This window comes from Chenopodium album, chromosome 21 (assembly GCF_948465745.1).
Source record: "Chenopodium album chromosome 21, dcCheAlbu1.1, whole genome shotgun sequence".
Taxonomy (NCBI): domain Eukaryota; kingdom Viridiplantae; phylum Streptophyta; class Magnoliopsida; order Caryophyllales; family Amaranthaceae; genus Chenopodium; species Chenopodium album.
The window spans coordinates 14,496,796-14,521,065 of NC_137854.1; the positions used below are offsets into that span (position 1 = coordinate 14,496,796).

Below are 24,270 nucleotides of genomic sequence, written 5' to 3' on the forward strand. Positions count from 1 at the left end.
TACATACTTCATAAAATTCATACCCCAAACAATATTGTAGGATCCTACATTCTATATTTCCTCTGTTGTTTGTCCATTCTTTAAGGTCGTCATTATCATTTAGTCATAATTACTCGACTTTATACCACTATTCCAGTATTAGTTTATGTGTACTTGAGTCCAAGGCATAGTTTGTCAATTTCCATTTTATGATTTGTTTTTTGAGTCATGAACGAAGACGGAAATCACTAGGAATTTTGATCTCAGCTAATACTTGTATTGAATATTCTTTGGCAAATTTGACAGATGAGAAGCCTACTACTACGTTTAAAGATTGAGGGAGACGTCCTACTACTCATCAGGTCACTTGAGTGCATTTTAATGCGGAAATTGTTGGATATTTATGTAAATATATTTTTGTATTAATGAAGAATAATGATGAAGAATAGTGTTGTATGACAAATTGTATGTTTGGATAATTGTAACTCTTCATTGGTAATTGTTAATATGGATAATTGCATTATTTCATTATTTACTATCCATTAGTTATGATGGATAATTGTATCTTTTCATGACTTGCGTCTTTTCATCCATGTTTCTTTGTCTATAAATAATTGTTGGTTGTTCTCATTTATGAATACAGAATATTAGTTTTATTTACTATCTCAAGATATACATGCATATAGTTGCGGTTACTCTAACCTAGTTTGGTCGCTGGTTTCTTATAATTACAATACCATTTTATAAGAAACGAAACCCGTTCTATCCTGGGAGACAATTGCTTAAATACCTTGGGTATCGTAGAGGGAGCAAAATTGTCTTAAGGACACAACGCAATTTGTTGGGCTCGGGTTATAAAAAATAATATTTTGAATCAAGTATAAAAGTATGTATAATATTCAGTTAATCTATTTTATGCACTAGATATTATTAGTTGATTTTTGATACTAGTTTCGTGTAGTATCATTAACAGAAATATCATATATAAAATGAATTTAAAGTCATACATAATCATGGAACGTGAATTGATTATACTACTAAGAAAAGAACAGTAGTTACTTACAATACTTAGATACATGTATGATATAATAGCAACAGGAAAAAAACCCATAAATTAACTACTTTTTTTTTTTTGAACAAGGAACTACTTTTATTTGAGCTCATACAAAAATGTATCATTTCTTTTATAATCATGCGGAGGACACCTCTAGAGTAACAAGATGCTAGCTTCTTTGGATTTAGGAAGTCGAGGCCAATCATCTCGTGTAATGCTCAATAAGTTGGCCCTGCAATTAGGCACTAACATTAGTACATTACCATAGATAATACTACTTCATCCGTCCCAAAAAGAACGACCCATTTGGTCAAAACTTTGTCCCAAAAAGAAAGACCCATTTGCATTAAAACACCCACCAATTTGCTACAATATTTGTGTAAAATTAGCTTCCCCATATAAAAATTTGATTTTCCATGTTATTTTATTACTTTTTCTCTCTATTTTTTTACAAACCCCACGTAAATTTATCTTTCCAACATACTTTTACTTCTTATTACTTAACTTCCTTAATACCCGCGTAATCAACCCAAATGGGTCATTCTTTTTGAGACGGAGGGAGTATTTGAGTGGACAAGTTTTATGTTAGTTGAATGACAAGAAAAATAGTTGATTGGACAAGTTTTATATTAGTGTACCTCTTGGTTTGCAAAGGATGTTTCTTGCATGATATAGCTCGCTTATAGCTTCCCTTATCTTCATTCGATCATGTGGATATTGACTTGAGCAAGTAACTCCAATCTTAATGACAGACACCATGCACTCCTCTCGTTTTTGAAGTATCACTTGAGTTCGTGGTCTTGTTTCATCTGCTTCATCACTTTCTTCCTCCAAAAGTGTTGAGTCAACAATCTGCAACACTTGATCTGGTAATGCTGCCTTTGCGTACATATGGAGGTTAAAGTCATCATTAAACATATCGTTGATGGGTCTCTTTCTTGTCATTAACTCAAGGAGTAGAATTCCGTAGCTGTAGACATCAGCCTCAAGAGATGCTTCATTTCCCAAGCCATACTCTTAAAGACAAACAAATTTCCATCAATAAGTTTATATCCATGAGTGCAAAAGAACATTATGTTTTCTACCTATATATGCCTATAATAATATACTCATATATATTATATTTAATGTCCCCCAGATATTTTGTAGAAATTCTATATAATAAATATTTTAGATATAAATTATAGAAACCATTACTATAATAAATCACATGCATGATGATTAAGTGATTCAAATATTATTTGATGGAAGATTGTCCATAAAATAAATATATTTGTGATTTCATAATATTAATTACCTGGATTTGTACCACTGAGACTATATTTCGTACCACTGAGAATGTATTTTGTACCACTGAGCTCTAATGGTATTATTTGATAGCTTAATGAGACATTTGAACTTTTTTTTAAACTAGGGCAGCTAACGCGCGTGATGCGCGCGTCAAAGCTAGTCATATCTAGAAGGTTTTTTTGGTTTGGCTTTTAAATTACAAATTTAGTTAAATTAACAATAAGAGAAATATATAATCAACTATATTTAGGAGGTATAAATGTTCAAGATAACTAACATTAATGAAAACATAAAAGTAAATAAATATTTTAGAGGGAATAATTGTCTAAACACTATTCATTAAAAATAGCTTGTACATATTAATGAGGGTATGTATGTAAATACACATTTTGAAGGGTATAATTGGCGTTACACTATTCATAAGAGTAGTTTTCTACTTTTTATAAGGTAGGGATACCACTGAAATTATATTTTGTACCACTAAGAGTGTATTTTATACCACTGAATCTAAAATGACAAAATTTAAATCCCGCATGAAATGACCAACTTACCCCTGCGAGACACTTCTAAATCTCTCTCAACCCTCCGTTTATATAACCTCATCCAACTGTAAGTTTGTGATGTTACGTGACTGCTTGGTCATGCTAATTGTCCATGTCAAGAGATGGAATTTACAAGTGCATCCTCAACTTAATAGGCTGAAATACCAATACAGCCCTTAGATTAACATATTATAGCAATCAAGAAGGTTAACTTGGATTTTCCCATTATTTATATAAGCATGCTTATTTTAGCTATTAAAATGATCAAATACTCTTTTTTGTTAAAAATATTCTTACAGCTAATAGCAATATATACTTGCCAAGTTACAAAGAAAATGAGGTGAGTGAAAATGATTCATATTATAATGATGTTTCTGAAATTATTTTGAAAAGTTGTAATGGTGAAACTGTGAGAGAGTATAAAATTAAGCGAGTATCACAAAGGGAAATTCCCTATTTCTCACGGGGGCATTTTCGTGAATAAATCAACAACTTTTTCAATATTGTGGACTCCACAATTGAAGAAAGTTGAAAAAGTTCTTGATTTATTCACGGAAATGCCTCCATGAGAAACGAATTCGTTTTTCACCATGAGAAATTGGGGCATCCTCCATCACAAATGGAGCAATATAGGGTAGAAAGATAGAAAATATTTACAAATCTTGAAATTAAAATAATGTTTAGTTTAAAGTCTTATAATGTTTAGTCATTGGGTCTATTGTAGTTTTGATCTCGTGTATATTTTCACATCCCATTCACAGTTTAAGAAAACCAAAATATGTTGTGATCTTAGCTAATACTCCTATTGAATATTCTTTGGCAATTTTGACAGATGAGAAGCCTACAGCCTCATACTACCTCCGTTTTTTATTAGTTGACACATTTTGACTTTAGCACTATTCACACCCTTTCCTTTGACCATGTTAGTGATTTATACGTAATGAAAAATATAGTCATGTGGGGTCTTATTAGATTCGTCACGGTATATATTTTCAAAATATCAACTTTTTATAATTTTTACTTATCAATAATTAAAGATGTTAATGTTTTGATTTGTGCATTGGCAAGCGTAACTAAAGAAACGTGTCAACTAAAAAGAATCGGAGAAGCATAAAAGATTAGGGAGACGTCATTTTAACTGTTTTCGCTTGACTTGACTAAAATAAAACTACAAATGACTCATAAAGTATACGCCTTCACCTTCACGTCACTTGTGTCAAGGTCTCTGCCTCTACTTGTGTCAAGGTCACTTGAGTGCATTTATTTTCATTGATTATTATGTAATAATGCGTGGTGATTGGTGAATGGTGATGATGCGGAAATATCACATATGGAATGAATTTAAGGTTATTATCAATTTTGCCTTCCTTAAATTAAGTTAAAAACTACATCCGTTTTATATTTTATGTAACTTTGAAATATTTTATATCTCACAAATTATTTTCCCAAGTTGCAAAAAATATAAGACTAAGGTAGTATGTGTTTTAATTTGCAGTGTGGAAAAGTAAGGATTATTATCATATATATTATATTTAATGTCCCCCAGATATTTTGTAGAAATTCTATATAATAAATATTTTAGATATAAATTATAGAAACCATTACTATAATAAATCACATGCATGATGATTAAGTGATTCAAATATTATTTGATGGAAGATTGTCCATAACATAAATATATTTGTGATTTCATAATATTAATTACCTGGAGCAGCATAGCCAACAGTTCCCCTAATGCCAATTGAACTGCTTTGATTCGGATGCATGGGAGGATCAAGAACCTTTGCTAACCCAAAATCTGCTACACGGGCAACCATATCATCGTCAAGCAATATGTTGCTCGGTTTTAGATCGCAGTGCACAATCTGGCTTCCACACTCATAATGAAGATAATTTATTGCATGGGCCACATCAATGGCTATATCCAACCTTTGGAGAAGGCTCATATTTCCATCTTCGTGTAGCCATCTCTCAACACTTCCATTGGACATGAACTCGTAAACAAGAGCTTTGAAATCATTTCTATGGAAATCCATACTTGAGCATGCTGTTAGTATCCCAACCAGATTACGATGACGGATATTCCTCAATACCTCACACTCTGCCATGAAACTCCTAGACCCACCTCTTTGTTCCAAGTTGAGTACTTTAATGGCAACCGTCTTTCCATCAAGCATCCCTTTAAACACAGATCCAAAAGTACCCGAGCCAAGTAGATTACTTGAAGAAAATCCATCAGTTGCTTTGAGCAGCATATCATAGGACACTTTCAAGAATGACTCCTTTCGTAGTGTATCGAATGAGGTAGATTTCCCTTTTTTGTTACGACGTTTTAGGTAGATCCATATGCATGTGGCCATGACTGATAGCCCAACAAAAGCACATATTATCACAAATATCAGCTTGTGAGCATGAAACATTCTTCTTTTCTTCCCTTTTTTCTCCACACATCTTGGTAGATGCAGCTCCAAAATTCCACCACATAACCTACTATTGCCATCTAGAACTATTGCACTTGTATTCGCAAATACTCCTGTAGTTGGAACACTTCCCTCAAAATTATTGTAAGATAGGTTGAGGTATATCATGGGAAAGGTAGAAAAATATTCAGGGATGATGCCAGAAAGATTGTTCTTTGAAAGATCAACTGATGAAAGACTTTTCAAAGAGGCGAATGTTGTAGGAATTGAACCACGGAACATATTATCGCCCATAAACAGTATTTCAAGTTCAGGTAGGCTACTAAAGACATCTGGAATTTCCCCTGTCAATTTATTTCCGGACACACCCAATGCTATCACATTGACTTGCTTGCCGATCTCAACAGGTATGAGCCCTTCTAATTTATTATAAGATAAATCTAATTTAATAAACTTGGCGGATCCTGCAAAGAGATTCTTAGGCAATGGTCCATTGAAATTATTATTCGTTAGATTCAAATATAACAGGTTTTTGCAATTGCCAAGGCGCGGAGGTATTCCGCCTTGCAAATTGTTATATGATAAGCTCAGTGTGCTCAAACGCGATAAATTTCCGATTGAAATAGGAATTTCACCTGTCAATTTGTTGTTATAGAGATATAATATCTCTAGCTTTTGAAGCTTTCCAAGATCTTGAGGGATGGTTCCAGTGAGCCCAGTTCTTGACATGTCCATGACTCTAAGATTGATAAGATTACTGAAATCTTTAGGAAATCCTCCACTTAATAAATTGTGATTAACATCAAAACATGTTAAAGTGGTGGAAAGATTGACTAGTACTCTTGGTATCAATCCTGTGAATTGATTTTGTGCCAAATTTAGATAATCCAATTTGCTACAATTAACCAATGTACTAATAAAAGAGATGTCACCATCAAAATTATTTTCAGCAAGAAGTAGCTTTTGCAGGTTATGGAGGTGTCTAAAATGAAAATTGGAAATGCTACCTGTGAAGTTGTTTGCATCCAACTGAAAATTTTGAAGACTTGTGAGGTTTGATAAGGATATTGGTAATGAATCTGACAAATGGTTAGCAGCAAGACGTATATGTTTTAATTGAGGAAGTGAAACTGAAAGCGGTGGAAATCTTCCTTGTAGTTGGTTGTAGGACAAATCTATACGTTGAAGGGCGGAGAGGTTGAAGATAGATGGGGGAATCATACCAGTCAAACTATTCGAGAAAGCAGAAAGAGTTTGGAGGCAAGGCAAAAATCCTAATTCCATCGGAAGTCTCCCATGTAGTTGGTTCTCAAACAAGAATAATTCTACAAGAAAGGTAAGGTTAGAAATAGATGGAGGAATCTTACCAGAGAGTTTATTGGAGTTAAGGCCTAACCATTTGAGGTTGGATAACTCTTCTAATCCCACTGGAAGTTCCCCATGTAGTTGATTATCAGACAAGTCTAAAGCTATAAGAGAGGAAAGGTTAGAAATGGATTGGGGAATCATACCAGAGAGTTTATTAGAGTAAACCTCTAAAATTTTGAGGTTGGATAACTCTCCTAATCCCTCTGGAAGTTCCCCGTGTAGTTGATTATCAGACAAGTCTAAATATAGAAGAGAGGAAAGGTTAGAGATGGACTGGGGAATCATACCAGAGAGTTGATTAGAGTAAACCCAAACGTTTTTAAGATTGGACAATGCTCCTAATCCCACTGGAAGTTCCCCCTGTAGATTGTTGATAGCTAAAGAAAGATTTTGTAGGTTGATGCAGCTTAATATGTTTGCCGGAATTTCCCCACTTAAAGAGTTATTGGCCAAATATAGTGATTGTAGCCTAAACAAACAACCAATCTCAGGGGGAATTTGACCGTGCAAACTATTATTTGAAAATACAATCACTCTCACGAAGCTTAAGTTTCCAATGAAGGGAGATATGGTTCCTCCTAAACCTTTTCTATATAGCCCTAACTTGACGACCCTGTTATGTCTGGGCCCACAAGTGACACCCTCCCATAAACAATGGTGAAGAGAGTGATTCCATGAGCTCAAAACACCGTCGGGTCTACGGTCGATTAGTTTGCTCTTGATGGCTAACAATGCCATATAATCAGTTTCGTTCCCACGATAATTAGTGCTACCGAGGGAGTAAATTGGTGTAAGTTGTTGCATTGTTAAAACAAGGAGCAACAAGAAAAGGGTTGGTTGTATGAAAAACAGAGGATGAAGTGGCTTCATTTTGTTTGTTTTCATTTTTTTTTTTTTTCAGGTTTTGTTTTTGAGGTGATTTATAGCTTTAATTCCCATCTCATTATATAGAATTTTTAAATCCCCCCACCCTTACTACACGCATAGCATATGTCCTTGTCAAATACTAGTATAATACAAGTAAATATCTAGCTTTGAAAAGTTATAAATCTCAGTTTGTATTTATGAAATTGTTATTCAAGTACTCCGTAGCTGTTATTTATAAGCATGAAAATGAGGTGAGTGAAAATGACTCATTTTATAATGGTGTTTCTGAAATTATTTTGAAAACTTGTAAAGGTGGGAGAGTATAAAATTAAGCGAGCGTCATTTCTCATGGGGACATTTTCGTGAATAAATCAACAATTTTTTCAATATTGTGTGTTTCACAATTGAATAAAGTTGAAAAAATTGTTGATGTATTCACGAAAATGCCCCTATGAGAAACGAATTTATGAGAAATTGGGGCTTCCTCCATCGCAAATGGAGCAATAAAGAAAATATTTACAAATCTTGAAATGAAGCAAAAGTGAGCAGACATTTTTAAATAACTAGAGTATCCTACGCGTGCGATGCGCGCGAAAAAGCTAGCTCTTGCATAGAAGTTGTATTAGCGAGTAGTTACACCTTTGGTTTGGGTGGTAAATATGGTAGTTTTAATACGTATTATTTGGTTATGTGCCTATATAGTGGTTTTGTAGAAATATAAAAAAGCCACCAAAATCTTAAATGATAATTATTTTTTAAAACCTTCAAAAGTTTGACAGTGTTATTTCAAAATTATTATTAAATATATTTAATTGATTTGCATTCCTTCATATCTTAATCTAGTTTAGAACTCTTAATTGATTTGCATGATTCAATAATACTTAATGTATTTTTCTTCAAACGAATTTTTTGTGAGCTTGTATGTGAAATGTTCGTTGTAGCTAAAATTAATAATGTAAGTTCAATCACTTCAATGTTCTACGTCCATCTAATATCTATATCTATATCTAATAATAAAGCAATAACCACTTAGTTATATTTTTACTCTTAAATTCTCTCCATATATATTTAATATATTTTTTTCTATCATCGATTTCATTCAATTTTAGGATTTTAAAGTTATTTATACCTCTTGATAACATCTGCTCAAATATCATTATTTAATATGAATGTCATATAAATTCCACGTTGTTTATGTGCGTACCATCAAATAATGTACAATTAAAAAGCTAATAAACAATAACAATATTTGTAATAATTAAAGGACAACAAAATTGTAAATAAGAAGAGCAACAATGAAGGAGTAAAAATAGATCATCTCGTGGTAATAAACAAAGTCTTCGTACATACAAATTTTTTTTTTTCCTTTTTAAATAACAATAATAACATATGAAGTACAAAACATTATAATTTTTTTATTTAAAAAAAGGCATTACAAGTTTTTGTTAAGAAAAACTTTGTATTAATTGATGGTAGATATGTTTAATGGAAAAAAAACCTAATTAAATATATTAATGAAAGTAAACATATTAATGAGGGTAAAAAAGTAAATATACATTTTTGTACACAATTTTGTACATATTTTTGAGGGTATATTTGGTAGCACACTATTCCTAAGAGTTATTTTCTACTTTTTATAAGGTATAAGAGTTATTTTCTACTTTTTATAAGGTAGGGATATTTAGTTTAAAATCTTATCAATGTTTAGTCATTGGGTCTACTATAGTTTTGATGTCGAGTATATTTTCACATCCCATTCACAGTTTAAGAAAACCAAAATATGATAATGAGTTAATGACCCATTTTTCATATGCTTAATACGACGCTGATTGGAGGTGACTAAACACTAGGAGTTGTGATCTCAGCTAATACTCGTATTGAATATTATTCTTTGGCAAATTTGACAAATGAGAAGCCTACTACCGCGTATAAAGATTGAGGGAGACGTCATATTAACGGTTTTTGCTTGACTTGACTTAATAAAACTACAAATGACTCATAAACCTTCACCTTCACCTTCACCTTCACCTTCACCTTCACCTTCACGTCACTTGTGTCAAGGTCTTTGTCTCTACTTGTGTCAAGGTCACTTGAGTACATTCATTTTCATGGATTATTATGTAATAAATCTAATAATGTGTGGTGAATGGTGATGATGCAGAAATATCACATATGGAATGAATTTAAGGTCATTATCAATTTTGCCTTCCTTAAATTAAGTTAACTACTACCTCCGTTTTATATTTTTTGTAACTTTGAAATATTTTATATCTCACAAATAATGTTCCAAAGTTGCAAAAAACATAAAACAGGGGTAGTATGTGTTTTAATTTGTAGTGTGGAAAAGTAAAGATTATTATCAATTTACTATATTTCATCATTTTAACTAGTACGTCAAAACGGTTTGACAGTTCGGTTTCGGTTTGGTTTGAATTTGGTTCGGTTTGAATTCGGGTTGGTTTGGAATCAGTTCAACTGTCTTACGGGTTGGTTTCAGTTCGGTTTAAATAATTAACGGTTTGATTCGGTTTTGGTTTATTCTTGAGCGGTTTTAATTTGGTTCGAGTTGTAAACGGTTCGGATAGTAAACGGTTCGGTGCAAACGGGTTATAAATTGAACTTGGGTAGACCTGATTAACCTTTATCACAACTTATCTGAACTTACTATTCCTGAACTTATCTTATCTGAACTTATTAACCCTAATTAAATTTATTTAAACTTATTTTTCCTGAAATAAGTGAAAACAAGGTGAATTTATCATTTGTCATTCCTCAGTTTAGTTTCAACACAAAGAGACTTATTAAGATACTGCCCATGAAAATAAATAAATAAATACATAATAATAATAATAATAATAATAATAATAATAATAATAATAAATAAATAAATAAATAAATAAATAAATACGTAATAATACTAATAAATAAATAAATAAACTCTAATGAAAGGGGCCTAAGCTACGTTAACTTTCAGGTATCTAGTTAGACGATAAATCATTGACCCAGATACAAGTTATAGGAGGAGGGTCTCGTGAAAATTTTTCTTATGTGAAAATAATTTTTAAGTGAGAACACTCTTTATGTTCTAATTTTTTACTCGTATATTCTAAATTTTTACTCGTATGTTCTAAATTTTAAATCTGATGTTCTAAACTTTTCTGTAAGTGTTCTAAATTAAATCAAATGTTATAATTTAGTACTCACATGTTCTAAACCATAAATTAGTTAAGTTTGATATCATAAATTTTAATAAACTTGTTCCAAAATTTTAACTTATATGTCATAAATTTTAAAACGCGTGTTCTAAAATTTTTAATTATATATTCCAGATTTTAAAGCGTATGTTCTAAATTTATTACTCACACTTTCTATATTCTACATCAATTTGTTCTAAATTTTTATTCACATGTTCATAATTAAATCAGATGTTCTAAATTTTACTCATATGTTTAAAATTTCATGAAACAGATTTTATAAATTTTTAATCACTTATTGTAATTTTTAAATAAGATGTTTTAAACGTATTACTCACACAAATGTTCTAAATTATTACTCATATGTTCAAAATTTTAATTTGAATTCTAAATTTTTACATTTGTTTTTTAGGAAAGTGTTGCAGGTAAAAGAAAACGGAGAAATTATTAGATTAGTTCTTTGTCTCTACACAATTCAAAGCTTCCACTCTCTTTCCTCACCTCAATATTAACAACAATTCGTCAACTTCTTGAGGAAATATTCTTAGCTTTTTGGATCAATTATTGTAAGTTTATGAATTTTTTTGATCAAATTTGTTTCTAAATTCAATTTTAATTGCAATTTTAGATTATTATTGCGACTTTAATCCAATTTTGCGATTATTATTTCTATTACTATCATCAATTTTGCGATTATGATCAAAATTTGTAATTATTATTGCTATTTCCGAGTTAGATTTCTGAGTCGGTTGATTTTTTTGACAGTTTTGCTGTTATTTTTTTTGATTTTCGGCTCAATTTTGATTATTTAGATACTTATTACTCTGTATCTTTGTTTGGCTAAATTATGTTTTTTGATAAAATTCAATGAATGTTCTCTGTCTGTGTTCGATTATTACGTATATCGTTTAATTTTTTAATTTTGTGCCTGTGAATGATTTTTAGGCTGGTATTTTGCGGAATATTCTACATTTTTATAGATTTATTCAGTTTGATTTTTGTTATTTTCTTATGTTTTGAAGTTTTAACCATATGTTTCAAATTATAAATGATATGCTATAGAAGTATCCCTGCTCATTTGCCAGAGAATCCAATATGCTAGGATTTGGAAAATAATGGGATGTACTTAGTTAGATTTACATCTTTGCGAGAATGGCGTAGAATGAATTGCAAATTGGTGAGATGCTAGAGACTCATTCTTCTTTTTTTGGAGCTTGCTGAAGGTTGCTATGAGAAGCTATTATAGGTTAATTGCTCTTGCCTATCTAGTGCTAAAGGTGCTGTCAAATGCTAATGCAATTGCTAGTGTTACGTGATACTTTGTAGAACAATGGGAGGTAATAATTGATGAAGCAATTTTCTTTGGGTTTCATTTTGCAACTAAGCTTGGCATCCATAATGTGCTTGTTGAGGATGATTGTCAATTTAGGAGTAATTAATGTCCTTTAGTCGATTGAGGTACAATGGAGCAATCTGCATCTAATTATAGATGACATCTATCAATTTTATAGAAAAAAATTAATGGTATTGCTTGTGAATTAGCCCACTTTCTACCATGGGTCTTGGGAAGAAAAGTCAGGAAGGATAACTTTCCTAGCTTGTTTCAATTCACCACTTGTATAGTGATAAGTCATATTATCATTTGTATGGGAGTTGTTGTAGATTAGTTGATGATCGGTGGATTTTGCATAATAGTTATTAATCATTGTATATATGATTCATATATACGCTATATGCCAAAATATGTAATAATTATTAGGATTATTTATGAAAGAATGAACTAAAGATGGTGTTATATATATAAGCTTACTAGCTTAAATAGCAAATTAAACCTACTAGCTTAACGGGTAGAGCATTGTGCAAATGTACAAAAATGTGGGTTCGAATCCCACGTAGGTTCATTGTTATAATGTGAAAATCAGAGTTTGTATGACTATATGAGAGTTCAAATACAACAAAGTTTTCCATAGTCGTTAATCAATTCAAGCCAATATTTTTCCCATAAATCATTTAAAGCTAAGTTTTTGCTCGAACAAAATATAGCTTAGTGTTAATCTGATATAATTTTTTTTTTAAAAAAATATGTTTAGAACATAACCAGAAAATTTTAGAACATATAAAAATATTGAACATAGGAAAACATAAGTAGAAAAATTTAGAACATAAGCATAAAAATGTTTAGAAAGTAGAAACGGTTTACAATATAAGCCAAAAAAATTTAGAACATAGGAAAAAAATTTAGAACATAAGTTGAAAAAATTTAGAACATAAGCAAAAAATATAGGACATAAACATAAGCTGAATATTAAATTTAGAACATAAGCTGAAAATTAAATTAAGAACATAGGAAAATATTCATAAGAATAATTTAGAACATAGGGAAAAATTTAGAGCATAAGCTGAAAATTGAATATAGAACATAGGAAAAAAAATTAGAACCTAGGCTGAAAATAAATAGAGAATAAGAAATAATTTAGAACATAAGCAGAAAAAATTTAGAACATAGGAAAAAAAAATTAGAATATAGGAAATTTTTTAGAACATAAGCAGAAAAAAGTTTAGAACATAAAATTTTTTTTAGAACATAAGTAGAAAAAAATTTAGAACATAAGCAGAAAATAAATTTAGAATATAGGAATTTTTTTTAGAGCATAAGTTTAAAAAAGTTTAGAATATAAGCAGAAAAAAATTTAAAACATAGGCAGAAAAAAGTTTAAAACATGGAAAATTTTTTAGAACATAAGTAGAAAAAATTTAGAACATAAGCAGAAAAAAAAAATTTAGACCATAAGAATTTTTTTTATATAAATTTTCTAAGAACTTAAGCAGAAAAAAGTTTAGAACATAAGCAGAAAAAAAATTAGAATATAAGCAGAAAAAAGTTTTAAACATAGGAAATTTTTTAGAACATAAGTAGGAAAAAATTTAGAATAACATAGGAAATTTTTTTTAGAACATAAGCAGAAAAAAGTTTAAAATATTAGCAGGAAAAAAGTTTTGAATATAAGCAGAAAAAAATTTAGAACATAAGAAAAAAAATTAGAACATAGAAAATATTTTAGAATAGAAGTAGAAAAAAGTTTAGAATATAGGGTGTTCTTATATAAGTGTTCTTCAAAAAATTTTAGAACATAAGGTGTTCTTACAGGATCCCTCCCAGATATTGGTGTGGGTTCGAATCCCACGTAGGTTCATTTGTGTAATGTGGAGACTTGAGCTTTTGTGAAGTGTTTAGTTGTATCATAGTCTCCATAGTAATATCTCATTTAACTCAATTTTTTGTTCGTATAACTTAATGCTGAATTTTACTCATTATAAATTTTCTTAGTTATTTTAGAGAAACCTATGTAGGAATCGAACCTACATCCTCTATGCAATTGCATAGTGCTCTTCCACTTGAGCTAATAGATTTTAGCATACCCAACAATTAAGTAGTGTAATTCAACCTAAATTTAACCATTACAATAACCCTATGACCTAAAATCACCGGCTGCAATCAACAACATCAACCCATAAAAGTATGAAAGAGGCAGTACACGTTGTAGCATGCCATACACAGCAGCAGGGCAGCACGCAGCAAGGCAATAGCGGCAACATCAAGCTACCTGCAGCAGCATCAGTCACCTCCCCACTAGCTGCAATAAACCACATATAGTCCCTTGCTTAAGCCTATGTTCTAAATTTTTCGTTTATGTGCTAAATTTTTCTGCCTAAGTTCTGATTTTCTCGTATGTTCTAAATTTTTCTACCTATGTTCTATATGTTCTAAAGTTTTTTCCTATGTTCTAAAGTTTTTTCATATGTTCTAAACTTTTTGCTATGTTCTAAATTTTTTCCTATGTCCTAAATTTTGATTCCTCAGTTCTAAAATTTTTAAACCTATATAATGAATTTAAAATTTTTAAGTCTATGTTCTAAATTTTTTCCTATGTTCTAAATTTTATTCCAATGTCCTTAGGTTTTTAAGCCTATGTTCTAAATTTTTCCCGTGTACTAAATTTTTATTCCTATATTCTAACTTTTTATTTCTATGTTCTAAATTTATTTCGCCTATGTTTTAAATTTTTCTATGTTCAAAATGTATTTTGCCTATGTTCTAAACTTATAATTCTACCTATTTTTTAAATTTGTCTTTGTATGTTCTAAATTTTTTTCTAAATAAACGAGATGTCATGTGAGTCCAACATTGCAATCAACATACATACAACATAGCTGCATAGCACTAGCCTAGGATACGCCCACAAGATCATGTACATAAGATTAAGCACAACACCGACCCACATCCGGAATAGTTCAAATAATCAAGCTTGTCAATGTTAGGACCTATACTTTATACTACTAAACCAGAAGGCCGAAAGCAACAATAGAAAATAAAATGGAGTATGGAGTATGGATGTGGTTGTTGAGTTCGATCCATAACAGGGGGTTTTGTATGAATGATGGTTCACACTCAGAACTAAAAAGTGTGATAAATATGCCCATAAAGGCCACAAATTACCAGAATTATTACAAACTCTATTTACTGTACTACTGTTGAATCATCCATTTAAGGATACATTTAAGGTAATGACACTTCCTCTTTTCCCTTGACCCTATCTCATACCAACAAATCAATAGTTAAAAGGTGAACCTATCGAAGAAAGTTACCATAAAGTTATAAAGTCTACCAAAATGCCCAAAGAAAAATGTTGATGAAACACTGTGTCTATTTCAAGTTTAAATTAACCTCATTATATGCAGCAAAAAAAGGGGAGTGTTTAATAGTATCAACACATTAGCTAAAGTCATGACTGAAATAATTATTAACTTTAAGCATTGACTATGCTACTTGATTCGATCCGATAATACTAAGTAACATCAATCCTGCAATATACTTGAGATGTTTCAACCATATGATATTCCTAATTCTTCCAAACATTCAACAATAAAACTATCCATATTATTCCAAACATTCAAAGAGTATAGTAGAGCAGTACATTTCAGAAAAAAAAAACAAAAAAATTGATAAAAAATCCTAATAATCGAAAAATTCTTAGAAGATAGAAAAAATCTAAAAATAAACTCGTAAATAACGATGAACAACAATACTAAAAATAAACTCGCAAAAAATCAAATAACAAAAACCATAAATAATCCAAATAATTGAAAAACTTGAAGAACAAAAAAATGATAGAAATCGGAATATAAAGTCGCTAGTTTAGAACTTAAATTCGAAAAAAATCAGTGAAATCTAGGGTTTATATTTGCGAAAAATCTACTGAAATCGAACAACAAAATAACAAATCCAAACAATGTATAGACGAAAACAATGATATATAACGAAATTGAAGAAATATGTACCTGAATTTGAAAATTGCGAAATCTAGGGTTTTATCGTAAAAAATTGTACTTTGCATGAACAATTTGACTTGTTTTATGATCCTATTGTTGATTTTATGCAAAATAATGAAGGAAGAAAGTTGAAACTCCTTCAAATTGCAGCTTTTATGTCGGTTTTTGGGACTTTGAGGAGAGAAAATTTTGGACGGTGGGTTAGGGGTTTGAGGGAGGGAGGATATGTATTTTAATCTTAATCGTCCAAACGGTTGAGATTGGTTCCCATATAACTTAGTGTTCTTATATAAGTAGGGGTTCTTACCGAATCCCTCCCATATACATATATATACATATACATATATATGTATATATATGTGTATATATATTAGATAAATAAGGGCTTTTATAGGACTCTAAATTATGGGATGGAGAGAGTAAGATATATTGAGTAAACAAGAATTTCTTAGTTGTATAACAATACATTGAAATCTTGAATAAACGAGGTTACAATGTATGTTATAAACAAAAGGTCAGACGAGTTGATCATCACACTGGATTTCACTGCTTTTTGATCATCAAAGCAAAAAGCTGTATTAGAGTTTACAAATACATGAAGTCGGCCTTAGAAGGCAACCTTGTGAAGAAGTTGACTAGTGATTTAAGAAACTTGATGATGCGGAGCCATGTGTGTCTTAGTAGGTAATAGCCGAGTATAGCTGCAATTATCCTGAATTCTATGAAACATAATAGTACAGAGGTACAAATATAGAAAAGCAAAAACACTGGAGGTTGGGAATATATCAAACTCCATCCTCATCTTGATCATCGGAGTCATCAATATCACAAAGAGACAAGTGAGAGTCCATATGAGGTGGGTGCCAAGCACACCGCCATCTGTAGTTCAAGAAGAGTGAGAAAAAGATAATGGATGGCAATGCCTTAGGGTAGAGCAAAAGAGTTGTGAGAAGAATGTGGAAGAAAATAGTCAGAAATGGCCTCTCACGCTTATATATCTGATCAAACCATCTTAGAAAATTCATGACTCCGAGGAAATTTGCCTTGCTCTTTCTTAAACTCCAAATATTCAAGTCTACATCTAGCATGTAGTCAACAATCTCTTTCCCTAACGGCGGTTCTCCTTACCAAGCCAGTTTGAGATTATCTGAGTGGGTATGTCTTTCAAGGGGTCAAGCTGCCATACACACAAACGGTGAATGTAGTGCATTTTAGGTAGCAGAGGTCTTGAATAAAGTTGCAACATGTTAATCCATGATGTACAAGTGCTGCTTACCACCACTTAAATTTCCCTGCCATCTCCACCTCTGAGGAATGCAGGACTAGTAGTGGGTACCTATGCCTGTCAGCCTGTTAAATAAGCGTTAGTTATGCTTCTATTATTCTCTCCCTTCATTGGCATTAATCCTTGAGCACTTACATCTCCCGCTTCCAAGATTCCAATTGATGCCCTCCACAGCCGCTTTAATAGGTGACGTTGACCAAATTCTCTCCCATTAATTTTGTGCACACTTTGGCTTGCCTACTTATCTGCTGACTGGGTTGCTACTGTTGCTCTTGGCAGTTTGTCTAATCAACAAGGTGATGACATAGTCGATTCTAGCAACGTACTAAAAGCATTGTTTCCTTCTCCTTTCTCTCTCCTCTTCGTAAGCTCCTTTCTTCGGATCGCATCATCTTATTTCAATTCTTCATCTTATTTCAATCTATGTTTTGATCGCTTTTTGTGATTTTTGTTTTTAGAATCGCGATTTTTTGTCGCCTTTTGATTTCAATTTTTTCATTTCTGATTGGTGATTTCGGTGTGCGATTTTAAATTTCTTTATATACTTGCATTTGAATTGTGGTTTGATTGATTGAATTTTGTTGCTTAGTTAATTGCTGACTTTGTTGATTTTAATTTTATGTAATCGAAATCATGAAATTTTGTGATAAGTGAATAATAAATTAGAAGAGATCTGTGATTGATTTGATTAACGGACTTTGGATTTGATATTAAACTGTGTTTGATTGGATCTGTTAGGTGAACTATGGGGCTATAATTTACGATATTGCTCAGCCGGTTATTTGCACAGTGAATGGAAAGAGGCGTTTAATGTTCAAATCTTTTTTCTTACACAGTGAATGGAAAGAGGCGTTTAATGTTGTTGAAATTGAGCTTACTCTTGTCTTTGATTCTTTTTACACAAAGGCTGCCATACACTACACCAGATGGGGTCGCATATTACGGCTTATCATTGAATCTTCGACTTTAGTCACATTGGCAGCCTACTACTACTCACAAAAGCACAAGTATTCTGAAGTTAATGTGAATATAACTTATACTTTGTTGGTTGGAGTTGTTTCTCTTGAGATTTTTGGCATGGTTGTTTGGCTTTGCTCAGATTGGGCCTTGATATGGCTGGACCATCATGAGAAGATGCCAGTCATGAAAATCTATTAGGCCATCTCATGCCTTAAAATTTTCAGTAGCGACAGTACAATCTGATAAATTCATGATGCAGTACAATCTGATAAATTCATGATGCAGTACAATCTGATAAATTCATGCTTTGAAGCGGATGTGACTAAATCATGCATACTTGCTTTCCTGCTATTTCTTTCACAAACTCCAATTCAGGACCAAAACAGAGCTAACAGAAAAAGTTCCAGACATGCTGAAATAAATACATTTTCAAGCAGCTTCTTGAGCATACATCAGATTTGAAGGAAGATAGGACATTTTGCACTTCGCGAGGTTCATGGGTTCTGGATAGATACCAATCACAAAATCCCAATCGGAGCATTGAGAAAGAATTTGATCAAAGCATCCTTCTTTGGCATATTGCCACTGATTTATGCTATCAAACAGATGAAAAATCGGGACCTGAATCAGCTTGCTATGTTGAATGTCAAGCAAGCTGTTGTCAATTATATGTTGTACCTACTAGTAAAAAGGCCATTTATGTTGCCGAATGGAATAGGGAAAATCAAGTTTCAGGATACTTGTGCAGAATCAAAGGATTTTATACAGGAAAGATCTGTGAAGGATGCTAAAACAGCCAGACAAAGGTTGCTCACTGTAAAAACTAACATATTGCTAGGTGATATCAAAGGTGATATAAGCAAGTCAGTCTTGTTTGATGCTTGTCACCTCGTAAAATATTTACAAGACAGAGATTGGAAATGGAAGATTATTGTTGGCGTATGGGTGGAGATGCTAGTGTATGCTGCAAGCTAATGTAGGTCAGATCACCATGCTCAAGAGCTGGCTCAAGGAGGGGAGTAGGGGTGATAATGAGACTGAGCTATTCGTGAACTATTCGAGCTCGATTCGGTCAAAGCTCGGTCAAAGCTCGATTCGTGGTGGCTCGACTCGAGACCTTAACGAGCCAAGCTGAGTTATGCCAAGTTCGGCTCGAAAGTTCGTGAACAAGCTCGATTATTTTTTTCATATAAAGAAATCATGTATATAAATATAAATATATTTATCAATAGATATTACACAATAATAAGTTAGTGTTTTCATTATTAAAAAAATAAACTTGTTGTAAAATAAAAAAATAAATAAATAATAAATAATAAAGAAGACAAGTAAACTAGGGATAAAAATAAATCAAGTTTGTTCGTGAACAGTTCGAGTTCGGCTCGGTCAACGCTTAGTCAAAGCTCGGCTCGGTCAAAGCTCGACTCTTAAAGGTTTGAACTCGGTTCGAGTTCGAACAAATTTAAACGATCACGAGCCGAGCTGACCATAGTTCGGGCTCGGCTCGCCCCATTAGCACCCCTAGAGGGGAGCTTCTCACTCATGTATGGCTGCTGCTGGCACACGTCGGGTTGACTGAACATTTCCGAATATCAGAGGGCCATGCTTGAGTAGTATTAGATTTGACTTGAAGGTCAGCTTTACAAAGCTATTTTTCTTAGTTATACCCTGTTTCATCTGCTGCAGATTTTATGTATAATTTTTATTCCCTACTGATCTGATGACTGATCCCTGAGGTGCCAGCCTTTAATTTGTTGTCAACTCATTGAAATCTTATCAAAGTTTAATTTACATTAAAGCATAAACTTGTTGACTTATCTGGGCTTTGTTAGTAACTGGGTCTGTCATGTTATTGACCTCGTGTATATTTTCACAGTTTACCTGTCAGTACATCCCTTTCACAGTTTAAGAATACCGAAATATGACCCATTTGTCATATGCTTCATATGACAGTATTGTTTACCTATGGTAACACCAAAAACTAAATGGAGGTACCACACAGATTAAGATCTTTGCCATAGTTGCAGTTTCACTTTCACCAAAAGGTTAAAATATACTTCGTCTGATATTATGTTAATAAAGTTACTCTAGTAGATTGAGTTCTTGTGATGATTGATCAATACTCTCTGTGTGCGACAGATATACTCATGTATAGCAGATAAAGCAGATACCGGTTTGGGTAAGAGCTCAACAGGGAAGGCCGGACGGCAAGCACCCAGGTGGGTAAATCAATCACATACAGCTTCTGTGATGAAGATTTATTTAACAGGATATATTGCAAAATTTGTGCAGGGAAGCATACAAAATTTTGCTCTTGTTTATGTTTAAATATATATGATGTTATGTTAACAAAATTACTCAAGTGGATTGGGCTCTTGTGATGATTGATCAATACATTCAGAATATGTGCTGACAGACATACTCATGTACGATAATGCAGATACCAGTATGGGTAACAGCTCAACAGGGAAGGCCGGACGGCAGACGCAAAGCTCCCAGCTAGGTGGGTAAGTCATATACAACTTCTGTGATGGAGATTTATTTAAAAAGATTTATTTAAAAGGACGTAATGCAAAATTTGTGTAGGAAATCATACAAAATTGTGCTCTTGTTTATGTTTGGTCCTATATTCAGATTTCTCCTTTCAATTTACTCCATTCTAATATTTCTGCTTCTATAATTATGATGTTCTCCTGCTTCAAGATAAAATCCAGTAAGGAGTCTAAGAATGGAGTATAACATCAATATGCATGGAAGACTTATATGGGAGCTAAACATTCAACAAAGTGACCAGGTATGTTGTCGGTTATCTAGAAGTTGTATCTACTTCATGAAATTCATACCCGAAACAATATTGTAGGATCCTACATTCTATAACTCCTCTCTTGTTTGTCCATTCTTTTGAGGCCGTCAATATCTACAGAACATTTCATGGTTCATTATTTTGTTCTGCAACTGTATTTCATTTAGTCATTATTTCTCTATTTTATATACCACTATTACAGTATTAGTTTATGTGTCCTTGAGTCCAACTGTCCAAGGCATAGATTTGTCAATTTCCATTTTATGATTTGGTTTTTGAGTAGTGAACGAAGATGGAAAACACTAGGAATTTTGATCTCAGCTAATACTTGTGTTGAATATTCTTTGGCAAATTCGACAGATGAGAAGCCCCCCTACATACTGCGTATAAAGATTAAGGGAGACGTCCTTTTAACGGTTTCCGCTTGACTTGACTTAGTAAAACTATCCAATGAATCATCAAGTCTATGCCTTCACCTTCTAGTCACTTGAGTCAAGGTCTTTGTCTCTATTTGTGTCAAGGTCACTTGAGTGCATTGATGCGGAAATATCATATATGGAATGAATTTAAGGTCATTATCAATTTTGTCTGCCTTAAATGAAGTTAACTCTGTGTTTTGTAGTGTGGAAAATTAAGGATTATTATCAAGTCACTATATTTCATCATTTTACACATTTGTTTACAAGTGACAAGGGACATTAGGTGTAGAAAACTAGAAACTGTAGATAAACCAAAATTTGATTCTGTAGATGCAAAATCTCGATCTGTTTCAGATTTTCTTTTGATTTTGCATTTTCTTCACAGTGGTTTGGATCATATACTCCTCCAAAGAACTTGATTCTGAAAGATAGTTATTGGACAATTGTTTGAGATTAGAGAATGCTCCTAATCCCATCAGAAGTTTTCCCTTCATATAGCTGTTAGCTACATAAAATCATACAGAACTTGTAGGCTAACGCAGCCTGAACTTGTAGGCTAATCTAACCCGAAATGTTGGTGGGAATTTCCGCACTGACTATGATCGATAAGTTTACTCCTGATGGTCAATTATCAACGCCATATAATCTGTTTCGTCACAAACAGTGGCAGATCTATGTAGGTATACATTGGTGCATGTGCATCACCAGCCACCCCCCCCCCCCCCCCCCCCAAAAAAAAAAAATAAGAAGTTCGATTAAAAATAAATAAATAAATCAAAGAGTTTCACACTGCTTTCTTTTTATATTTAAAGACACTAGTTATATTAAAACTGAAGTTATTTCATTTTTTTTGTTCTATTTATACTACATATCTATATTTGTGCATCCCATTTTAAATCTATACTTAGTATTTAAAAACTATAACCGAAAAATACACATGTCTCCATTCTATCACACTTTTCAAGCTTCTTTTCCACCTAGATGTGCCACGTCTATCACCAATTAGTATTATATACTCCTGGAGTACAATGTATTATGGTACTCCTTACAAATATGTTTGAGTTATTTTGCGTACACTTTGTGTTATTTTGCTTAAATGTTGTGTTATTTTGTTACAACAATATGTAATTTACTTATTTACTTCAACCTCCATTCATGCTATTTTTAATTTACAAAATAACAAGTACTTATTTATAAATAACATGTATATAAATTGAAATAATGATAAGTTTTACATCAAAATAACATTATCAGCTTTGAGTTTAAAGAGAATTGAACACTTCAGGAATTTCTTGACATGAACACATTTGAACCCTTAAATGGCTTCAAACCAGTTAATTTCTAAGAAACCCAGAAAATTGGAAGAAGAAAAGAAGAGAGAGAAAGTGTCTTTGATTTAGAATTGGAGTAGTGAGAGGAAGATAGAGAGTGAGAGGTTGATTTTTGGGAAACCTAGAAAATTGGATGAAGAAGGGAAGAGAATGTGTGTGATTTTGAGTTGGAGTAGCTGAGAGAGGAAGAGAGAGTATGGGAGGAAGATGACTGAGAAAAAAGGCAAAATAACATACATTTATTTAAAAATAACATATATATAAATTGAAATAATAAGAATTTAATATCAAAATAACATGAATTTATAAAATCTGGAGTATCGTGACGGTACTCCAGGAGTAAGATAGAAATTGCGGTCTATTACACTTTTCTAGCTTCTTTTTCACCAGATGTGCCACGTGTCTTCTTATATTTTTTTTTATTAATTTTTTATTACATTATCTTAATTATTTCATTAAACTTATATTTTCATCTCCCACACACACTTCATCTTCATCTCTATAACTTTCTATAAATAACCCGTGCATTGCATGGGCTAGAAGGCTAGTTTTAAATAAATGTTCTATCGTACATTAGTTTGTAACATGTTATTTGTAATACTTTCCGCTTGTAAGATGAATTTTTTTTAAAGTATTATTTGGTTGTAGTATGGGTTTTTGTGACCTATTTTTGGATTGAAATCGATTTGGTTGTAATATAATTTTTTTAATATAATTTTTGGATTAAAATTATTTATGAACTAGACCTGATTTTTTGTGTTTTATATACTTTCACAATTACAAGTGATCAATAATTGAGGTGACTCACTGTCTTGGAAATCCTGGTTCGTTACAAAGGACATTGGCGACTCTAAGATGTTGCATATCATATACAAGCAATAGGGAAAGGATTGCTTGTGATCGTACATATGAAAGACTTGGGAGTTGGGATGGCCTGGCTTCAATTTGTATGATTTTTTTTTAAAAAAAAAATTAAATTTTTAATTTTTTAAAAAGTATTTGCAGGTTATGTTTTGTGTTGAATTTTAGCCATCCTTTTCCATTTCGTTATATAGTGCGTGTAAGATATAACTGTAGGTGATTATAGGTACTAAGCAGCGGAAATAACATGAATCATATTCATAAAGCACCTAAACCAAGGATCATTGCATAACACATAATTATACCTTTGAAGCGTGATTCCACGTGCGATCGAGCAAGAACAAGGGGAGATAAAGAACCTCAAGCGTGATTCCTCTACTTGGTCCACAGGCATGGATTAAGACCTTCACTAATGCTAGTTAGTCGCGAAAGAACTCTTCAATCGACCTTCTACGGAGATGAACGAACAATGAACTAGCCAAGAACCACCACGAACACCATACGCGCCACCTAGGGTGGCCAGCCGTACGGACGAGGGGAGGAGAAGGAAAGCCGTGAGTTAAAGA

The 24,270-nt window shown here is 32.3% G+C and overlaps 1 protein-coding gene and 1 long non-coding RNA gene across 4 annotated transcripts; one reads left to right on the forward strand and one right to left on the reverse strand.

Moving 5' to 3' along the window:
• Positions 1–947: 947 nt before the first annotated feature.
• Positions 948–7,578, reverse strand: LOC145601733 (uncharacterized). 3 transcript variants are annotated; one of them, XM_081657799.1, is made up of 4 exons: positions 6,941–7,576; positions 4,571–6,754; positions 1,672–2,049; positions 974–1,265 (listed from the first exon to the last, which is right to left on the reverse strand). In XM_081657799.1, the coding sequence occupies exons 1-4, from the start codon at positions 7,536–7,538 to the stop codon at positions 1,252–1,254; spliced, it is 3,174 nt and encodes a 1,057-aa protein (XP_081513925.1). In that variant the 5' UTR covers positions 7,539–7,576; the 3' UTR covers positions 974–1,251. The 3 variants fall into 3 exon arrangements, with proteins under 3 accessions (XP_081513924.1, XP_081513925.1, XP_081513927.1); XM_081657798.1 differs by having other exon boundaries at positions 948–1,265; positions 4,571–7,576; XM_081657801.1 differs by lacking the exons at positions 974–1,265; positions 1,672–2,049 and adding an exon at positions 2,802–3,021 and having other exon boundaries at positions 4,571–7,578.
• A 12,369-nt stretch (positions 7,579–19,947) lies between these two features.
• On the forward strand, positions 19,948–21,189 carry LOC145600083 (uncharacterized). Its single transcript, XR_014104238.1, has 4 exons — positions 19,948–20,335; positions 20,430–20,509; positions 20,731–20,797; positions 20,994–21,189. It is a non-coding gene; the product is annotated as an uncharacterized LOC145600083 (long non-coding RNA).
• The last annotated feature ends 3,081 nt before the right edge of the window (positions 21,190–24,270 follow it).